The 21,403-nt window shown below is 44.0% G+C and overlaps 1 protein-coding gene across 2 annotated transcripts in view; it reads left to right on the top strand.

Moving 5' to 3' along the window:
* veph1 (ventricular zone expressed PH domain-containing 1) overlaps positions 1 to 21,403 on the top strand; it is a 140,946-nt gene that overhangs the window by 113,528 nt on the left and 6,015 nt on the right. For both annotated transcript variants that reach the window (XR_011980813.1, XM_072695722.1), the window contains exon 13: positions 17,737 to 17,873. Coding sequence is in view for 1 of the 2 variants with exons in the window: in XM_072695722.1 (XP_072551823.1) it covers positions 17,737 to 17,873 (137 nt within the window). In the remaining variant the exon portion in view is untranslated. The remainder of the gene's footprint in view (positions 1 to 17,736; positions 17,874 to 21,403) is intronic.

The following is a 21,403-nucleotide window of genomic DNA, read 5'->3' as shown; positions in this document are numbered from 1 at the left end:
CACTGGAAGTGTTTGTGTACTGGTAGAGTTTTTGTGCACTGGAAGTGTTTGTGCACTGGAAGTGTTTGTGCACTGGAAGTGTTTGGCACTGGGAGTGTTGGCACTGGTGGAGTGTTTGTGTACTGGTAGTGTTTGTGTACTGGTAGTGTTTGGCACTGGTAGAGTGTTTGTGCACTGGGAGTGTTTGTGCACTGGGTAGCTTTGTGCACTGGGAGTGTTTGTGAACTGGGAGTGTTTGGCACTGGTGGAGCGTTTGTATACTGGTAGTGTTTGTGTACTGGGGTGTTTGTGTACTGGTAGTGTTTGGCACTGGTAGAGTGTTTGTGCACTGGGTGTGTTTGTGTACTGGGTGAGTTTGTGCACTGGGTGTGTTTGTGCACTGGGAGTGTTTGTGCACTGGGAGTGTTTGTGCACTGGGTGTGTTTGGCACTGGTGGAGTGTTTGTGCACTGGTGGAGTGTTTGTGCACTGGTGGAGTGTTTGTGCACTGGTAGAGTGTTTGTGCACTGGTAGAGTGTTTGTGCACTGGTGGAGTGTTTGTGCACTGGGTGTGTTTGTGCACTGGTAGATTGTTTGTGCACTGGTGGAGTGTTTGTGCACTGGTGGAGTGTTTGTGCACTGGGTGTGTTTGTGCAGTGGTAGAGTGTTTGTGCAGTGGTGGAGTGTTTGTGCACTGGTAGATTGTTTGTGCAGTGGTAGAGTGTTTGTGCACTGGGAGTGTTTGTGCACTGGTGGAGTGTTTGTGCACTGGGAGTGTTTGTGCACTGGTGGAGTGTTTGTGCACTGGGTGTGTTTGTGCACTGGTAGATTGTTTGTGCACTGGTGGAGTGTTTGTGCACTGGTGGAGTGTTTGTGCACTGGGTGTGTTTGTGCACTGGTAGATTGTTTGTGCACTGGTGGAGTGTTTGTGCACTGGGTGTGTTTGTGCACTGGTAGATTGTGCAGTGGTAGAGTGTTTGTGCACTGGGAGTGTTTGTGCAGTGGTAGATTGTTTGTGCAGTGGTAGAGTGTTTGTGCACTGGGAGTGTTTGTGCAGTGGTGGAGTGTTTGTGCACTGGGAGTGTTTGTGCACTGGTAGATTGTTTGTGCAGTGGTAGAGTGTTTGTGCACTGAGAGTGTTTGTGCACTGGTGGAGTGTTTGTGCACTGGGTGTGTTTGTGCACTGGTAGATTGTTTGTGCACTGGTGGAGTGTTTGTGCACTGGGTGTGTTTGTGCACTGGTAGATTGTTTGTGCAGTGGTAGAGTGTTTGTGCACTGGGAGTGTTTGTGCAGTGGTGGAGTGTTTGTGCACTGGTAGATTGTTTGTGCAGTGGTAGAGTGTTTGTGCACTGGGAGTGTTTGTGCACTGGTAGAGTGTGTATTGGTAGTGTTTGGCACTGGTGGAGAGTTTGGCACTGGTGGAGAGTTTGGCACTGGTAGAGTGTTTGTGCAGTGGTAGAGTGTTTGGCACTGGGAGTGTTTGTGCACTGGTAGATTGTTTGGCACTGGGAGTGTTTGTGCACTGGTAGATTGTTTGGCACTGGGAGTGTTTGGCACTGGGAGTGTTTGTGCACTGGGTGTGTTTGTGCACTGGGTGTGTTTGTGCACTGGTAGATTGTTTGGCACTGGTAGATTGTGCACTGGTAGATTGTTTGTGCACTGGGTGTGTTTGTGCACTGGGTGTGTTTGTGCACTGGTAGTGTTTGTGCACTGGTAGTGTTTGTGCACTGGGTGTGTTTGTGCACTGGTAGTGTTTGTGCACTGGTAGTGTTTGTGCACTGGTAGTGTTTGTGCACTGGTAGTGTTTGTGCACTGGGAGTGTTTGTGCACTGGTAGATTGTTTGTGCGAGTGCAAAATCAGTGAAGCAGAGGTGGCTGATTATGTTACTGTAGGGCACTGCTGTATCACCACACACCTGTACCCATACATGTACCCGTATTCTGACCTGAGATCAGTCCCTCTATGCATATAAATGTATTCTTAGACACATAGGGCAGTAGAAATACTGACCTTCTTGTTTTGTGGTGTCCCTTGATCTTGGTTCCTTATGGAAGCTCTTCCAGGCTCTTCTATGGAACTGCTCAAATCACCCCTCGTAGCTCCTTAGCTCCTTCATTTTTTTTACGACTCTTGGGAGCCTAGAAATGACTCAGTAAGTACTTAAAGGCCTCATAAGGTCGTGCAATAAGGTGAACTCCCCTTTAAATAATGTAAATATCGCTCGTGCAGGGACGGAGCTTCTCATCATTCTTGCCAGTTTTGTTAATTTTTTTTATATTATTTTATTGCTTATTTTTCTGTAGAACGTCTGAGATTTCACTGGTCAGGCTGTATTGTTCGCCCTCAGTACTTGCTTTTACACAGACGTGGAGCACTGGCTGTATTTCACACTGGCCTCCGTCGTACAGTTTCACCATCTTTATCATTCATGCAGATTATCAGACACCAGGGATTGGCTGGGCAGTCCAGTCGTAGTCTCTGAGATATTTCACAGTAAGCAGACCCCCAGTCTCTTCATTGATGGATGTCCCAAGGCAGTGGCTGCGGATGGGAAGGTTTCTAGTCAAAACACACCGAAACAAAATTGGTTTCGAATTTCTCATTGTTTTGCTTAGTGGCCAGAAAACACACACACACACACACTTTTTTGTTTGTTTATTATCATTCTGTGCTCCCCATTATCCACTGAAACAATAAACAGATAGAGATCTTGCCTTAGCCTGTTACGGTATATCGGACATTACAACCATCTGGACTCAATGATAGCTGGAGAGCACTGCTCACCTCAGACCTCAGTGAGTCTGCTTCCTTTAGTATCCCCCATGGACTGGGGAAAAGACTGTGGCAGAGCCTGAGACTTGTCCAGAAAGTAAAGCCCTCGTTTGTCTGCCCTAAACAGATCCATTTGAGGCTCAGTCCCATTTGGGACTCTCAGAAAATGTGGAAATAAAGGGGATGAGACAAAAAAGGTCGTATAAAAAAGTTGCCAACAACCCCAACAACATAAAGGCTCAGTATGTTGGTGGCCCTCGTTAGTATCTTGTTAATATGGCCTTATCTAGTGGCAAATGCTGCGGCTTAGCCTCAGGCACTCAGAACCACCTCAAAAGTTCAACTGTATTCGACTGGCCAACCGCTGCCCACAGGGCCACTCGTAGATTTATTAGCCATTAGCTTGTCCATATAGCCCCTAGTGTGATTATAAACATTGTATACTCTGATTGGGCAGTCACGTTTTGGCTTACCGCCTCAAGCAGCCTGCTTAATCCCTGCACTGCTTTCTAATTAGGCTGGCGTTACAAACAGACCTGGTGAATAAGCAAGGAGTGTCTACAGGTACTTCCCAAGAACGTCTCTGTAGTTCTGTAGAAATCGGGTGTTCCAGTAGCAGTAGCTGAGGCTGGGGAGTCAGGCCTGTTCATTAGAACATCAGGGCAGGGCAGGCACAGCATGCATCATTCCCAACACTAAAGCTGGGAAGCATACAGGCTAAAGCTGGGAAGCATACAAAGGGTTAAGCACGCAAAGGCAAAGCTTCATAAAGACAGCAAGAACGTTTCGGACTGTTTGGTGTTATTAGGGATGTCCAGGTTTGATCAAATAGATCACGATGAGAGCTGATTCAGGCTTATTTAAGTGGATCGAGTATCAGCTACAGCTAGCGTCAACTGCCAGTAAAACATATTTACCCCCTTGGATGCTTTCTTCTTTTATTGATTTTAGAAATTGAATCATTGAATCATGGCTTTTTTTAACAGGAATTTACAAAAAAAAAAAAATTGGTAAAAAAATGTTGAAATAAAAACATATTTCTGCATTAATGTCAAAAAATTAAAAATATTGAATAAATATTAACCTCCTTTAAAGCTGATTCAACAGAGGTCCAGCAGGCAGTCGGTGCTAGAAGTCTCACAGTCAGTGAAATAAAGAGATCATCTGAGTGCAGTGAATGTGTCTCAGGTGACTGTAGTATAAAGACTCCTGTCTGGAAGGTCCTGTCACAGGTGAATCAATATTCCTGGCTACAGATATGCCATTAAGACCAATGAACGCTCCACACAACTCTGAGAAAAGCTTTTTATGGAGTATAAATTACTGAACACTGAACATCCCCTGGAGTTTGGTTTAACCATCATTAAGAAATGTTAGGAATATGGCAGAAGTGTAAATCTGCCTCGATCAGGCTGCTGACCTCACATACCGAGTGACCATGACATCGACAATATGCAGTCCGCCTAAGAACTAAACACAAAGGTTTCGTCCTCCAGCTTTGAGGGAGTTTTCCTTGCACCTGTCACCTCTGGCTTGCTCACTTAGGGTTACATGTTTTATGTCTCGCTGTTGTCTGGAATTCTCTGAAGCTGCTTTACAAATAAAAAACGCTATACGAATAAATCTTGATTTGATTTGATCTGACTTGTCAAATCAAGTCAAATTTAGTTGCGAAGCACCTTGCACAACTGATGCTATCGCAAAGCAGCTTCAGAGAATTCAGGAAAAAAGACAAAAAAGATACTAAACAAAAAAATGTGGGACCCCCAGTTGGACAAACTAAATACGACAGGGGCAAAGAAAAACATCCTGAAGCTGAAGAAGGAAACCAAACATTTAGAAGGAAGGGGGACATCCTCCTCTGATCAGGACCACTTATACATGACTAATAAATGGTATACGAAAGTCGTACGAAAAAGTTGCTTAGTCACCATTACAATGCCAAAAAAGTTAGTATGTAAAAATGTTAGTAGCTTCTTAATACGACCTCATGTAGTGTCAAATGCTGCGGTTTGAATAGACTAGAATTCAAAGATCCCTCTAAGTCAGTAAGGAGACCATAGTACTCTACACCTCACCCAAGTACTCTCAGAAGAGGAGGGTCTTCAGTCTGGGTTTAAAGACAGCGAGCGCTGGACTCTGCTGTTCGGACCCCCAGGGGAAGTTCGTCCCACATCTTCGGTGCAGGACAGAAAAAAGCCTGGACACTTGCTTCCGTGGATCTTAAAGGAGCCGTATTTCGGTAAGTTTTAGCCTCAAGTTTTGGCCTCAGGCACTCAAAACTGCACATTCTCACAGAGCCTGCCGAGGAATTAGTTTCATCTTTGTGTTTGGCAAAGTTCTCTTTCCACCGCTACTGTATCCGACTGGCCAACCGCAGCCCACAGGGCCACTCGTAGATTTATTAGCCATTAGCCTTTCCATATAGCCCCTAGTGTGATTATAAACAGGGTATACTCTGATTGGGCAGTCACTTTTTGGCTTAACGCCTCAAGCAGCCTGCTTAATCCCTGCACTGCTTTCTAATTAGGCTAATGTTATAAACGGACCTGGCGAATAAGCAAGGAGTGTCTACAGGTACCTCCCAAGAACGTCTCTGCATTCCAGTAGCAGTAGCTGAAGCTGGGGAGTCAGGCCTCAGGAGTCAGGCCTGTTCATTAGAACATCAGGGCAGGGCAGGGCAGGCCCAGCAAGAACCAAGACTCAGCAGGGAGGGAGGCATCGTCCTCTGATCAGCACCACTTATAAATGACTAATAAATGGTATGACCTTCCCTTAACACCACCGTAACACCACCTTAACACCACATAGGTTCATTGCTATGTATGCAGTATAATAGGAATTCTGTCATTTTGCCAAATTTAAAACCAGGCATCATTCTGTTGAATAAAAAAACATCATTCCCAGAAATCATTAGGCTTTCTCTGAAGGCCTAACAACCCCTTTCCCCTCTGCTAATTTATCATGTAGTTTGGCTGCAGTTCTGACTGGACACAAGTGTGCTCCGTATTCTGAGGTGGCAGAGTGAGCACTTGCAGGTGTAGCGAGGCAAAGCTCGAGCTGGTGTGACGTTATTTGTTATAGTTCTCCAGTTTCAGCTCTCCTTCTCTTTCCTCAGTTGGGTTCAGTTGAGCTCTGAAGCAGCTCTGATAGGAAAGCAGTTTGTACAACAGTAACTGTTTGCAGTGCTTCAAGCTCAAAGTGCATCATTAAGCTTAATTATCTGCAGTGCTAAACTGACAGCTTTGTGAGAATATGGCCGTCCGATTGTTGCACTGGAGCGGTACCAGCATCGGCTCAGGATGTATCTGTCATTAGCCCCCTGAAGAGGTCATGTGGTAATTGCAGTGTTTTCTCAGTAACCTGAGGGACGGTGGTCTTTTTCCCCTCTCTCGTTCCTCTTTGGCTGTCAGGACTCATTCGGCAGCTCCGCCGTCCCGTAGCTCCGTCGTCCATATTAGCGTCCCACGGTTTTCCGCTGACTGACAGATGACCCGCTGGACTCGTTTGCCCCTGCCCAGAGCGAGGCCTGATTGAAACAGATTACCCGGGCCAAACCTGTAATCACTCACCCACTTATATTTTCCCTTGAAACCATTCATCTGTGGTAATGACTGGGCTTTTTGGGTAACAACCTTGTGTGGTAGATGGGGATGTGCATGTGTGTGTGTGTGTGGTGGGGGGAGGTGCTTTACTGGGTTGGACGGTACGGTTTGTTATCTGTTGTACCTCGTTTTAAACACTCTGGCATTTTATCCATCTTATCCCCACACACAGGAGCTCAGAAGGAGGACCTCCAGCCTTTTTGTTGCTCCGAGAGGATATCAAGCATTATTTAGCACAGCAGTCGTTTCGAAATTTCGGAAATTGCACGTAATAAATAGCAATTTTGCAACGTGTCTAATTGGCCACCATTAGCACTCTATTATTATGCATGGTGTTAGAGGGGGTTTGATGGTGGGGTAAAATCCCACAATCAAAAGTTATTCCAGAGAATGCAAAATATTATCTTAAAGCCTAATTGTCATTTAGGAACACACACTAAGACTTCCTCCAGCTCCATCTTCAGCATTCGAAGCGAGCCTTGCAGAATTCCCAGGCTCAGAGGGTGGGCTTTTCTCTCCTTATCTCCCTTTTTTTAATCTCTAGCTCAATTCTTCAGTCCTGCGGCTTTGGACATGCAAACACATGTGCGTACTTTCTGGCGAAGGACCAGAGTAAAGAATCTGCTATGACAATAATTACCCCCCCCCCCTCCCCTCCCCTCCTAAAATATCTCCATAAACGTGCCATTCGCTTCTAATAGATTAGGTCATGTTGCAGATGAGAAAAATATTTATCCCACATTATGGAGACAGGAATCTATCATACACTATATGGACAAAAGTATTGGGACACCTGCTCATTCATTGCTTCTTCTGAAGTAAAAAGAGTTTATCCTGCTTTTGTTGGAGTACCTTGGAGTAACGTGTGGGCAGTCTCTACTGTCCAGGAAAGAAGGTCAGAATGCTGGATGGTCAACTGCCCAACTTTTCCCCAGCTCGCCAACTCATCCCAAAAAACAGTACTGGATGGAGCTCCAGCATCCATCATTACAGAGAACACAGTTCTTCCACTGCTCCACAGCTTTATACCCCTCTATTAGCCCACACCTGGAATTAGGCATTAGGCATGGCCTATTCTATTGGCAGTACAGTACGTCTAGAAAAGCTGTGCGTGTATGCACTTGTCAGCAGTGGGTGAAACTTAAAGTAGCCGAATGCATTCATTGGAAGGGGTGTCCACAAACATTTGTCATATTCTTAAAATTCTTAAAAGTGGCATGGTGTAGTTCAGGTGTAGTAGAAAAGCACCTTCAGGCATGCAGTTAGCACAGCGCTGTTTGGTGATGCAAGTAAAACGTCTATTGCTTGGTAGCTCCAGGCCAAACAGAAGAAGCAAACCCCAGATGCCAAGCGTGGCTAATCTGAGTTAATAATCGTAAGTTAATAAATCAGATTTTCCTCCAAAAATCTGCTCCTGTAAACTTTTTGAACTTGTGGAATCGGAGGTGATGAGCTTTGCTTTTTTTATTTTCAAGTCAGATGCTTGAATGTCTGCTCTTGCAAACCCATAAAAAACCCTGCTGAAAGAGGTCTGCAGCGTGGAGTCTTTTTTTTTTAGTACAGGAAATGATTTCTTCTTAGGCAGCACAAACAAACAAGCCAAGGTGAGAATAAAGGCCCATTTTAAACCTCCACTACAGCAGCCGCTCATTAGGCTCACACACACTCGCCATCTTACAGCCCTATTTGGTGTGTGGGACGGGTTCCATGCACAAGAGAGATGTAGTGATTTTTTAATAGGGGTTTGCGTAATGTTTGCAGAGCTAAGGAGGCTTGGGCTGGAAAAGCAGGCCTTGGAGTCAGAGTGCTTGCCTTGGCAGGACCAGAGTTTGACAGAGGTCCCGCACTGCGTACAAACGGCTCACTAATAACTGTACCATGCATCTGTAAATCAGGAGCACTGTACAGAACACTGTAGAGAGGGGCTCCGGATCACTATTCCTGACATTAGAAAATTAAGATCACTGTTATAGGGAACTAAAATTGTCCCTTAATCTTAGTCCCTATATTAGAACTCTATATAGATCACTAATATAGGGAACTACAATTGTCCCTTAATCTTTAGTCCCTACATTAGAGCCCTATATAGATCACTATTTTAGGGAACTGAAATTGTCCCCTAATCCCTATTGGTTTTGTGTGGGCATTTCGGGGTGTGCTTACGGAGCGAGAGGAGATGCTCCCTGGAGTTTGGCACGGTGGCTTTTTCGTGCCTGAGCACATGCAAAACAAAAAGCTGAAACACCGCAAGACAAAGCGCCGCACAGACTCAACAACAGCTTCTAGAACACAGTCTTCTTTCACACTGCCATGTTTTCTTAGGAAATTAGCTTTAGGGGTTTAGTAGAACAGTATTATAGGAAACAAAAATGATTCCCTAATCTACCATCTCCTACTTTACAGCACTATATAGATCACTGTTATAGGGAATAGGAAGAATTCTCTAATCAGTATTCCCTACACATAGCACCATTAAGATAACCATTATAGGGAACAGAGGTGATTCCCTAATTACTATTCCCTACTTTGGAGCCCTATATAAATCATTGAAAAATGGAAAATGTCCCGGCCCTATATAGATCACTATCATAGGGAACTAAAATTGTCCGTTAATCTCCCCAACAGTGCCATAAATCATTGATAAATGGAAAACGTCACTAATCAATACGTTTGGGCATTGAATAGAACCCTTATAGAGAGCATCACTGATTCCCTAATCTCTATTTTCTACTTAGCAGCACTATATTATATTATATCACTATGGTAGGGTATATCACTATCACTATTCCCTATATTGGATCACCATAAAGTAGCATCAAGACCAAGGCTTTGAGTAGTCGAGCCAAGACGAGTCCAGACCAAGACCAGGAGTGGCCGAGAACAAGACTAGACATTTTTTTCATCATACAAAAATAAAAATATGCTTTATGCTGTATACTAAACCATTTATAGTCATTTATTGTCTGTAATTATGATTAATTAATATCATACTCTTATGATGATGATGATTCTGTGTCCATTCTTCTGTACAACTTAGTCAGAAGTCCCCACATAAAGTCAGCTGAATATAAACCAACAGCATTTATTCCTCTATATTATTATTAAATGTGAAAATACTTCAAATCAATAATAATTATGACATTTAAATATTCCCTCAAACAAAAACTGTCCGGTTAAGCTACCATGCAACTCCGATCACTGCTCAACTTCTCATCACAGGTAAATTCCATATAAAAGGTAAAAGTAAAAGTCCATATATAAAAAAGTCCATATAAAAAAAAGTCCATATATGTCTAATGAAAAACATGTATCTCCATTTTTATGCATTTGAACCCTGTAGCTTCTCCTTCAAATATATAATAATTCAGGATGAAAGGACCAATAGAAATGCTCTAAATGACTTGGAATATGATCTTTTTACATTGACTTCCATTGAACGTTAAAATAGTTTTTTTTTTCCTGCTTCTGTTGGAGATACGTGTTTTTCATTGGACAGCGACAAGATATAGCTATTTTTTATGTGGAACAGAAATGATTCCCTACGTCAGAGCACTTTATTGATCCCTGTTATACAGAAAACACAAATAATTCCTTATTTTTTCATGTGGATATTTCAGAGTGTATTTACAGAGCGAGAGAAGATGCTCCCGGGAGTTTGGCATGGTGGCTTTTTCGTGTCTGAGCAGAACACAGTCTTCTTTCACACTGCCATGTTTTATTAGGAAATCTGCTTCTGAGTGCTGAATGTACTGTGAAGTCAAGAATGCTCAGGCCTAATGGCGTCCCAGCAAGCGTTGTCAATCTCCTCTTTGCACTGTCACTTAGATATGCACAGTCATGTAGTGAGTCAGCAGGCATGTGTTAGCTATTAGCCTCTGGCTGGATCAGGTCTCTTCCAGCCATACTTTACTTTTTATCATTGTCAGGAAGAGGCAAAACATAAGCTTAAATGAGCTAAGATTGGCAATGTTACAGTGAGACATTTGGTAAATATGCGGTGATCCCTACTGTTAATGGCAGAATGTTGAAGAGACCATAGTCAGCCTCACTCTCTCAGTGTGATGCCAGCCAGCACAGGCGTCTGATGGTGGAACAGGTATGGAAGTTAGTGTTCTCCTCCAAGCGAGTCGAGGGACGTTGTGGTAGCAGTGATTCAAAAAGATGCAGTAGTGCTTCACACGATTCAGAGAAAGCACGTGCTAGCCCTCCCCTCCCAGCACTGGTGGCATCCTGTGACAGAGTCTCTTAAGTTGTAGCTAGTGGGTAGGAATTGTTAATGGCTAAATTTCTGAGAAAATCTGCAAATTGGGGAAAATGCAAGTAACAGCCTTAACTTAGGCTATGGAGGCATATCAGGGTCCAGCTCCCCCATCAGCAGCCAAAGCCAGAGAGAGCACAATAGGCCATGCTTTCTCTGGGTGGGTAGACAGCTCACCCCCCACCCCCTTGTCAGTCCCATTGTAATGCTGGATAGCACAGGTGTGTGTTAGCATATGTATCACAGCTGGGGAGTGTGTTGGCTATTTAGCGATGCTGCATTGCAGTTTTGAAAAACCTTCATAAATTTGAGGTTCCTCAACACACAAATTGAAGAACCTCCAAATGTTCCTCAAGGATCTGAACAGTAAACAAGAGTAAAGCTGGAGAATCATTTAGGATGGATTCCAACTTTAGCAGACTTTGTGGTGGTGAACAAATTTCAGAAGTTCAAAAGAAGGTCTATCAGTGGAAGACCTGGAGTACAAATGTCACTATTGTATGTGTAGATTATTATTTGCATTTAATTTTTTTTGTGTTACTACATGCTATTACTTGTGGAACTGTATAGCAATGCTGCATTGACAGCAGTTGGAAAAGAGGCGGAGGCTGACTTTGTTATTATGTTGTTATAATATTTATATATATATCATTTTTTAGGTACTAAAGGTCAGTAGACTTGGCCAGACTCTAATATACATTCAAAAACAAATGTTTTTATAAATTCAATCGCTAAGCATAATACCCAATACTGAAACAAGCCATCTGCAGAAAACTTAAAAACAATTAAATATGTCTGTATTTTCGTAGATTTAAGAGCATGATTTCTGTTTATGGGATGTGACATGTTGAAAAAAGTGAAGCCTATTGTATAGAAAAATATGGTTATTATGTGCAGGAGCATGTACTTTAAACTTGGGTGCCCAAACCATTGCAAATGACGGTAACTATAGCTATATCACCATCCTGTTTTTCAATTCTTAAAGGAGTGGCTTAGTGAAAGATCAGCTTTTTCCAATTGTTTGAAAAATTCAAGCAAAAATCCAGTCTTCAGATTATCTGCTCCTTCTGTTTTTGGCAATGCAGTGTAGCGCTGTCCATGTTTATAGAAAACAGTATAACACTCCTACAGTGTCAAAAACCACATAATCCAGTCTGTTTGAGATTACTGAATGGTGATTTAGGCATTACTCAATTCTAATTGATTAAGAGGTTTTATTACTTGATTCCATTGTCTCGTAGCTCCAGTGCAAAACTAATGGAGCCAATTTCAGGCCTCAAACGTGCCTTGGCTGATCGATTAGAAGTGGGGCACGCTGGAAAATCGTCTACCTTTGATTTGCTGCCGAACTTTTCCTTGACCAGAATTGAAACACCCGGTATGAATTAGTTCCATCTCAGATGGCTGGCAGTGTGTTTGTAGAGAACAATGGGATTCACCGTTAATGACAGAAAACCTAACTGAAAGGGACCGTTCCTCAACGTATACTTCATCTGGTCCAGATTTCTATCTAGACTAGCCTATGAGCTGCGGGCTGCCCATGTTTTACCTCTGTCTCCGTGGTTTAGGGGGGAATTGAGGAGTAGCGTTCCATATCCGGTGGTTTGCAAGGAATGCTGCCCAAGAAATTGATGAAAGAGAGAGATATAGAACAAATGTAATGAGATCTCTGTGGGAGTAACTGCGTCTTCTTGCCAAGTTCATTTTAGGTGCTCAGTCTCAGTACGTAGGAAACTGCTCCGCTGGTCCGCAGTGACAGTATGTTAGAACTGTTTGCCATTACAGTGTTATCAAATTTTGCATTTTTTTTCCTTGCGAGTAACTCATTGCACATGTTTTAAAAAAATATGCTCCTGGCATTTCATGCTGACATATTCCAAAACCCCTAAGAAATTACACTGTTGAATTTTTAAAATCCTTGAGGAACTTTTGGAGGTTTTTCAGTTGGAAACTGTGTAGGAACCCCATTGAGGGACCTTCCAGGAACCTTTTTCCTCTAAAAAAACTTTTCTGGAAAGTTCATCAAAGAACCTTAAGAGGTTCCTCCACAGTTTTGAAGAACCTCCACAAATTTGAGGTTTCGCAACCCAACTTGAAGAACCTCCAATGTTCCTCAAGGATCTGAACAGCAAACAAGATTCCAACTTTAGCGCACAAATTTGAGAAGTTAAAAAGAAGGCCTGGAGTACAAATGTGGGGGAACTTTGTCAGTGTATGTGTAGATTATTATTTGCATTTCATTTGTTTTAGTGTTACTACATGCTATAACATGTGGAACTGTCTGGGGAATAGGAGCAGACAAATGGTGACTTTGTTGTTATCTTGAAACAATGGGGGTCTATCAACTTCACACCAGCCTCAACACAGGAGGCTCAGAAAACCAGAGTTATCAGCAAATGGACATCCAAGGCAAGCTTTCTGCCAGCGTTATGTTTACTGCAGGAGTAAAGTGTGGTTTTCTACATCGAGTTCTTTTTACAAAGCTAACAGAAAACATTGAACCTGGAAGACAAAATGAAAACCACTCACCCAGTGGCAGCGGTGGCTCAGCGATTAGAGCACCAGGCTATTAATATTAGGGTTGTGGGTTTGATACCCTGGATCAGCAAGCTGCCACTGTTGGGCCCTTAAGCAAGGCTGGTCACCTTCCCTGCTCACCAAATGGTAAGTATGGTTGTCTTGTCACCCCCCTAAAACTAAAACCCCCTGTTGGCCAATCACAGGTCTGGACGCTCACAATTAGTATATGTGTTACTGACTGTGGTCCTTTCAACAGCCATGTCACTCCACTGCTGCATTCTCTCTTCACTGTAGCTTCTTGTAGCTGCTTCCCTCATCAGATTCAGAACCCTGACTCTGGTCTACAAAGCCAAGAGTGGACCAGCCAGCTCCTCCGTACTTGATGGCGATGGTCAAAAGCTGATCTGCACCAAGAGCCCTTCCAGCTTCAATTACGGCTCGGCTCGACCCGCCATCCCTCAAAATCCACGGAAGACGAGCGTCCAGACTTTTTACTGTCCTGCACCGAAGTGGTGGAACGAGCTTCCCCTGGGTGTCCGAACAGCAGAGTCCAACTCTCACTGTCTTCAAACCCAGACTGAAGACCCTCCTCTTCTGAGAGTACTTGGGCGAATAGCTAAGTGGTCACCTAATTGACTTGTGTTTAGTAGAGTCTAAGATTAGAGGATCTCTGAATTATAAGTCTATTCAAACTAGCTGAGGTTTTTCTTGAGTAAATAGCAAAGCACTTTTGTAAGTCGCTCTGGAGAAGATCGTCTGCTAAATGCCTTAAATGTAAATGTAAATGTAAACACCACTCACTTCTTCTTCTTCTCGTCTGAACGTTTCTAAGTGGGCTTTCAATCGGACCTGAGTTTGTTCAGTGGTGAGCAGACTGCTCCTGCTAACCAGCTTCTCTTTCCTGATTCAGTAGAGATTAGTAGGCATTTGCAGTTGTTGTCGGACTGACGGTTTAACATTTATTGAATGATTGATTTCAAATTGAGCACAGTGCTCACTTAGTCTGTGACCCTGTGAGCTCTTTTTTTGGCCTAATGAAAACGCATAGAACATCTGCAATTCCCGTATACCAGGGTTATTATAATATATATATTATCATTTTGAGACGGTACGAAAAAGTGGATATCACACAACCCTATATTCAGCTGAGGAAAAACACTTCTACTGCCCTGTCTAGCTCATGTAACTGTGAGATGCTGTTTCTGACATGTGGTTAAAATCCTAGCAGGAAATATGCAGCTCTTGCCTATTAAACATGAAGCCGAACTGAGTTTACTCTCAGCAGGAGTTGCTGGAGCCATATCTGAATGTCAGGGCTTCTCCCTTTTGTAAGTATGTGTCAATAATGAAGCAGAACTCTGGACGATGCCAAGGAGCTCTAGAAGGTTCTTCATCAATCATGTTAACATACACTGACCTCAAGCCCCAGAAGACTAACAATTCCCTCACCTTCAAGATTTAAAATAGCAGCAAAAACAGGGAGAGGCCGAAAGTATCTTGTGAGATATACAGTCCTGTACACTGGTGTGTTTTTCTTTTCCGATCTCTTTGCCGGGATGTGTTTGGGGGTCCTTAACGTGAATCGTACTAAATTTGTGTTTTAATGAATTAATAAACTAGCAAATTTACTGCAGTAGAGAGACTTCAAGAAAAGCAGGATAATCTCTATTTTAATACCCTAGATTTCAGAAGTGTCCCAATACTTGTGTCCATATAGTCACATATATTTAGATGACAATGGTGAAACCTCCAGTGCAGTCCTGGTGTGATGCTGTTTACTTGGACCTGGCCAGAGCTGGGTTAGCCCTCTTCATGCACATAACCTCCATCAGCCTGACAGCTGTTTGATAGCACATCACGTGCAACACTGAGGTGTTTAGAAAGTCCTCAACAAAGACGAGATGCCTCTGTTGGCTCTCCGCTGGTTTCCTTCACAAGGTTTACAGTGTGTGCATCATTTCCACACACACAAACACACACACACACATTGTCTTCTCATGCAGAAAGGGAGGAAGAACAAAGGGAATTGAGGGAGACAAAGAGGGAAGATTCATGGAGGCAGCAGAGATTTACAGTGTTTCTTATGGCGTACCCATGGCCTAGGTCAATATTCACCTCCGCCAGCTTTGGATGAGTCATTTGTGGGATTTTTTACACCATTACTAATTCCTCCACTTCTGCTCAGTTCACACGGTGTCTCATTTATGATCAGTACGATTCTGACTGTAAAAAAAGATACATATGAGGCCCGGGGGGTCGCGAGTTTCAGTCCCATCAGCGGCACAATTGGCTGTGCTCTCTCCAGATGGGTAGATGGCGCTCTCTCCCCTCAGTACCCGGTGTCGTGACACATCCTATCCCCCCCGACTGTTCCATTGGTTAAAATCGTGCACGTAATTAACTGACCATCTTCACATGGCTGTCCTACTTATATGCCAGATTAAAATTTTATTAGCACGTTCAATGATATAATATTGTTGTTACACTGGCATATACGGGGGGGGGGGGGGGGGGGCATGCTAGTTAGTACAATCGAAGGTGGATTAGCTCTACTGGCTAACTAGCAGCATGATAGCTAATACAGTCGAGGGGTGGATAACGAGTAGCATGCTAGCTACATTGGCTGGCAATCGAGTTACATGCTAGCTACAACGGCTGGCTAACGTATTGGGCCCTAAATGGTCCTTCTGTAAGATGATGTCAGAGGGGATAAGATGTGTCCGGGGGGGATAGGATGTGCTTTCCTCCCAGGCTGCCCAGCAATGCCGCAGCGGCAACAATTCGGATAGAGGTGATGGTTGACTTTGCACGTATCGGAGGTAACTACTCACTTTCGCTCCTAGTGCTGGGAGCTTGGCTAGTACTGGGGAGGGGGGCTACAAACAGGTGGGTAAATTGGCACTTACATATTGAAAGAACTGGGAGAGGTTTTGATTGGTTGATGAATGTGCCCCTAAGAGAACCCGGCCAGTTGTGCTCTCTCAGGCTCCGGCTGCTGATGGCTGATGGCAGCATGACTCAGGAATCGAACCAGCAATCCTCAGAACATAGTCCACCGGACCACTCGAAGCCCACTGCACCACTGCATCTTTGGACAGCATGGTATTGTGCCTGTTGATCGGCTTGCATTGTGCAGGCAGAGAGGGTGGGTCTTCTTCCCCACCCTTTGAAAATAAGGCCAGTTTGGTTCTTTTGGACTTCTTTTGGACTTCCAGCCATGGATGGTTTTGACATCACCAGGGATTAAACTCATGATTTCCTGACAATAGAAGTAACAGACGTAATGCTTAGATGGTTTTGACATCCATGAGTCCTCTTAGTAGTACACGGAAAGCTCCAATTCCACATGCTGGTCCATTTTATTTTGAATACCAGTGACATGCATACACAACAGCTACTGTGGGGAGGGGGCAGAGCCAGAACAGAGCCAGAATCTGTGAATGGATCCCTAGCAGTACTCTGTCTCGGCACTGCTGGTGTTATTGTACAACAAGGTGCTGATCCCATCCACAAACAGTCCCACTCAGTGGTAGCAGTCTGGCCAAGACTATCAAATGACATCAGTTTAGACCTTTCCTCCTTTTCCAGGAACTCTTCTACATAAACAAGAGGCCAAAACTGCAATCTTGTTTCAGGGTGGCAAAAGACAGAACAATGCCCCAGTGTTCTGGTCAAGAACCTGCTAGGGGGCTTCTGCTAATAGAGGTTAACAGTGATTGGGAACCAGCGGAGATCTGTCACTAAGCTTAGGCGGCGATATCAAAGACAGATCAGAAAAATTAAAAGACTGCAGGAACAATAACTTCAGACAATGGGGTGCTTTGTGTTATCCTGGAATAGCTACAACCCTGCCTTCTCTTTTACTGGAACTGGCCAGTGAGGTGGCGACTGGTGGAGCTGTTCAGTTTGAACAGACCCTGCAAACACAGACAGGAATCAGTATCTTGTTTATCTAATATTTCCTCTGTCTGATCGCTTAGCCATATTTAGATATACACTGTAATGTTAAGCAATGTCATTTCGAGTCTCAAGATGTCCAAAGGTTTGTGGACACTGCTTTTCAGGAGTGACTTCAGCCTGTGATGCAGGTGTTTGGATGCACTCACATATCTGGTGTAATCTCCAAGGGGCGTTCTGGAGCATGAGGCTTAGGTTCACCATGCCCAGTACCAGTACCAGTTTCGGCTAGAGGTGTTTATTGGGCACTATTGGGCTTTGGGCTGCACTGGAGTTCTCTGGAGTAAATCAGTCCAGTGACTGAGTTTTTCCTACAGTGGGGAAAAAAGCCAGGAGGAGTTTAAGAGGTTAAGCTATTTAAGTAATAATGATGTACTTTACAAGTGGAATTAATTTATTAATTATTAATTGGCTAATAAAAACACTGAATTCTATATATTTACTGTGTGTATCTGGCATTACCTTTGAGTAAAGGTAACCTAGTCTAGCTTTAGTCTAGTTCAAAACCCTTATAATACCCCAAATTGTATTTGGGCAGGTAGTGGTGAATTGGGCAGGACGTGCTAAACTGCAGTAATTTATGTTTGTCACTTTCTAATAATTTCCTAATTCCTAGTAATTTCCTTTTGTCCTTGTCTTTTCAGTCGTGAACCTGGATGGCCAGCCACTCATTGAGGGCAAACTGAAGGAAAAACAGGTGCGCTGGAAGTTCATCAAGCGCTGGAAAACCCGCTACTTCACCCTGGCTGGCAACCAACTCCTCTTCCGGAAGGGGAAATCAGTAGGTGTTCATATCTCATCCTCAACAGATCAAAGCTATGAGCTAATCCATGTTCAATGGGGTCTTGTTTCCTGTACACCAGTAACTGTCCCCTAGTTGTTTTATATTCCCACTTTGCTCCTAATAATTGGATCGTGATCAAATAGCCAGTGGAAATTTCATAACAACTCGCCTTCGGGGGATTCACTCAAGCTGAATGTAATAATGCAGGGCCCAGTATGGGGCCTTGGGGTACACCCAGAGCCAAGGCGTGATATAACAACATGACTCATGCCTTTTTTTGTGAGTAAAGATGGAATCAACCCCCTAGAGTAGCTAGACAATGGAAAGATGACCTCCAAACAAGAAAAAACTGGCAAGCCTACCTTTGCCGGACCATAGAATGGTCAATGGCATTTCAACAATGGGGAGTTTAGGACCAAAATATCTCAATCAAATAAAATGCCATGTATGATGTTGCCTGGGAGAAGACTCAAGCCTTGCCCTCAGAACCTGAAGATGTAGACCACATATTTACTAGTTTGTCGAGATAAAGGGTCCATGACCTTGTGAGTAATGCCATGGTAACATTGCAAACACAGTGGCAGCGATGGTGGGCACACCTGGCACGGCAGCAGTAGCGATGCTAAGGACACAATAGCAATGGTAACTCTGTGGTAGTGATGCCAATGCCATGATAGCGACAGTAGTGATCCGGGGCAAGGGCGGTGGTCACTGCAGGAACGATGCTAGCACAGGGCCAGAGTTAACACTGCTGACACCACGGTAGCAGTGTTGCTAATGCTGTGGTAGCGATGTTGAGCTGACATGCTAGTGCTACGAACTTTAATACCTGAAAATGTCACAGTATGTCTTCACACCACGTCCCTTAACAATGATATTATAAACAAGGAGACCCACCTCAGCTTACCTAAGATCTAAGACCACCTCTCGGCAGCACAGACACTTTATAGGTAGTACTTTGAGGTAAAATGTAGTACGAGGAAATGTGTGTTTCAACAAAGTCCGTCAGTTGCTCAGTCAGTCAGTCAGTCACTCAGTCAGTCAGTTGCCCAGTCAGTTAGTCAGTCGTCCAGTCAGTCAGTCGCTCAGTAAGTCAGTCAGTCAGTTCTAGCTGATGTCTAGTCCAATCACGATTTAACAGAGTGTGTCAATGTAACACACATGGCTACGGCTTCTGTGCCAAAGCCAGTGTGAGTTCACTGTGGCTCTGAGCTAAAAGTGGGTGCTTGTGTAATAAATAACAAGATTCCACAATCAAAACCACAAAGTGGAAACAACAAGAAGGAGACTGGAGGTCAGTTTGTCATCATTGAGAAGAAATCCAAATAAAGGAAAAGTCCGGCCCGTTTGATACAAAATAAAAAAGAACAGGCAAATCCATTGAGCACAAGCCACAAGGAAATAAGATCTATTGTTCTTTTAACCAGCTTCACATGTGTTCATTCTTATTTTGGATACATGAATCATTGTTACCGTGATTTCATTTGATTTAATTTAACCATGTACCAACAGAACCACCATTGTTTTAGTGTCACGTTGGAGGAGGAGTATCTTGGGAATCCGTTTGTGGAAGGAAAATTCACCATGGTCTTATGAGCGCTGTTCAACATACAAACAGACTTTATGCTTTTTAATTGCATAGTCATGTTGGCATGAGCCGTGTTCGCAGGGGAGAGACCCCCAAACCCTCCAAATAGTTCCTACTCTGCTATGCTTTGAAGGAGCGCAATGTGGGGCTTCTCTGTGCTGTTCGCTGCCGTTGCTCTCTGTTGCCGTGCCAGCTTGAATCGCGGACAGATTTCCCTCGTTACGCACATGTTTGGTTTTTATTGTGTTGGTAGAATGCTTGCGACTCTGCCAGGCGTTTTATCTGGATGGTCCTCTGTCCTCTACCGGCTTTGTGAATGGATGCCACAGCGCTCGTCCGACAGCCGTTCCCTGAATTTCCTTTGTCTCGTCTGAGCGCTTTTCCTAAATCGATTCAGACGACATCCTGTGCTTCACTGTCCCCAGAGCCCGCAGGCGAGCCAAGCAGAGAAGGGAAAGAATGAGAAAGTGAGATGCCGGCAGGAAAAGAGAGACAGCAACAACAGTAATTATCAGAGGAGGACACCAAACGAGACCCCAAACCCCATAAGCCTCCCTGAGACCCTCCCCAGACTCTATCCCCATGTGTCTTCAAGAGTCTTCCTAAAAGCTTCGGATCTGGCGTTGCATTGTCGGTTGTACTTTAACCCGAAGCTGGGATTGCTGCAATACTCCGCCCCTCCCAGCTCTCCCCGTGCCCCCATGCCTTCTACTAGTCATCATCCAATGTTCTTTGGGTAGCAAAGTGTGTGTTCATGAGTGCTGAAGTTAAGGAGATAACACAGAACAGACTCCCCCGCGGATTCTGCCAGAGAGGTGAGAGAGAGGGGAATGGATGCAGGCTGCTACTCAGAGACGTGGTTTATGGACCCTGCAGCATCAGTGTTTCCTACACTGCACATACAGTAGATGGGACCCCTCGGGTGGGGAGGTGTACTCAGAGCTCATAAGCCGCTCCTCTGTCTTTGTATTATATGAAACGTTTGTTATTAATAGGTTCATAAAAATGGTCTAAATGAAGTCTTTACATGAACGAACTCTCTGAAGACCCACAGTTAGCGTCCCTTTCTGCTGTTCCATCCCCTTCCTGTATTAATAACGTGGTAGGTGAAGCAGTAGGAGAAGCCTTGTGGATTCTTTATATTTGACAAACAGCTCAACCATAATCCTCTGGCCTTAGTCCTATATGGTTGCAATGGTGTTGCTAAGTGGTTTATAGATTGTTTCTATGGTGTTGCCAAGTGGTTGCAAAGTGTTGTAGTGTTGCTTTGTTCCTATAGCATCCCACATGGTTGCTATAGTGTTGCTAAGTGGTTGCTAGGTTGTTGCTAAGTGGTTGCTAAGTTGTCGTATGATGTTGCTAAGTGGTTGCTAGATTGTTGCTAAGTCGTTGCTAGGTTGTCGGTATGGTGTTGCTATATGGTTGCAAGGTTTTTGCTGTGGTGTTGCTTCTGTATCCCAGGTGGTCGCTGTGGTGTTGCAAAGTGGTTGCTTAGTGGTTGCTACAGAATCCCATGTGGTTGCTATGGTGTTGCTACAGTTCTTAGGTGGTTGTTAGGTTGTTACTGTGGTGTTTCTAAGTGATTGCTATGGTGTCCCAGATTGTTACTATAATGTTGCTAAGTGGTTGCTAGATGGGTGATATTGTGTTGCAAGTGGTTGCTATGGTGTTTTTTAGTGGTTGATGTAGTATCTCTGGTGGTTGCTATGGTATTGCTAAGTGGTTGCTAGGTTGTTGCTATGGTGTTGCTAGGTTGTAGGTATGGTGTTGCTAAGTGGTTGCTAGGTTTTTGCTATGGTGTTGCGAAGTGGTTGCTGTTGTATTCAAGGTGATTGCTGTGGTGTTGCAAAGAGATTGCTTAGTAATAGCTATGGCATCTCATGTGGTTGCTTAGTGGCTGCTAGGTTTTTGCCATGGTATTGCTAAGTGGTTCCTGTTG

Source organism: Salminus brasiliensis, chromosome 13, assembly GCF_030463535.1.
Source record: "Salminus brasiliensis chromosome 13, fSalBra1.hap2, whole genome shotgun sequence".
NCBI classification, from domain to species: domain Eukaryota; kingdom Metazoa; phylum Chordata; class Actinopteri; order Characiformes; family Bryconidae; genus Salminus; species Salminus brasiliensis.
This window is presented reverse-complemented; position numbering and strand designations above follow the sequence as displayed.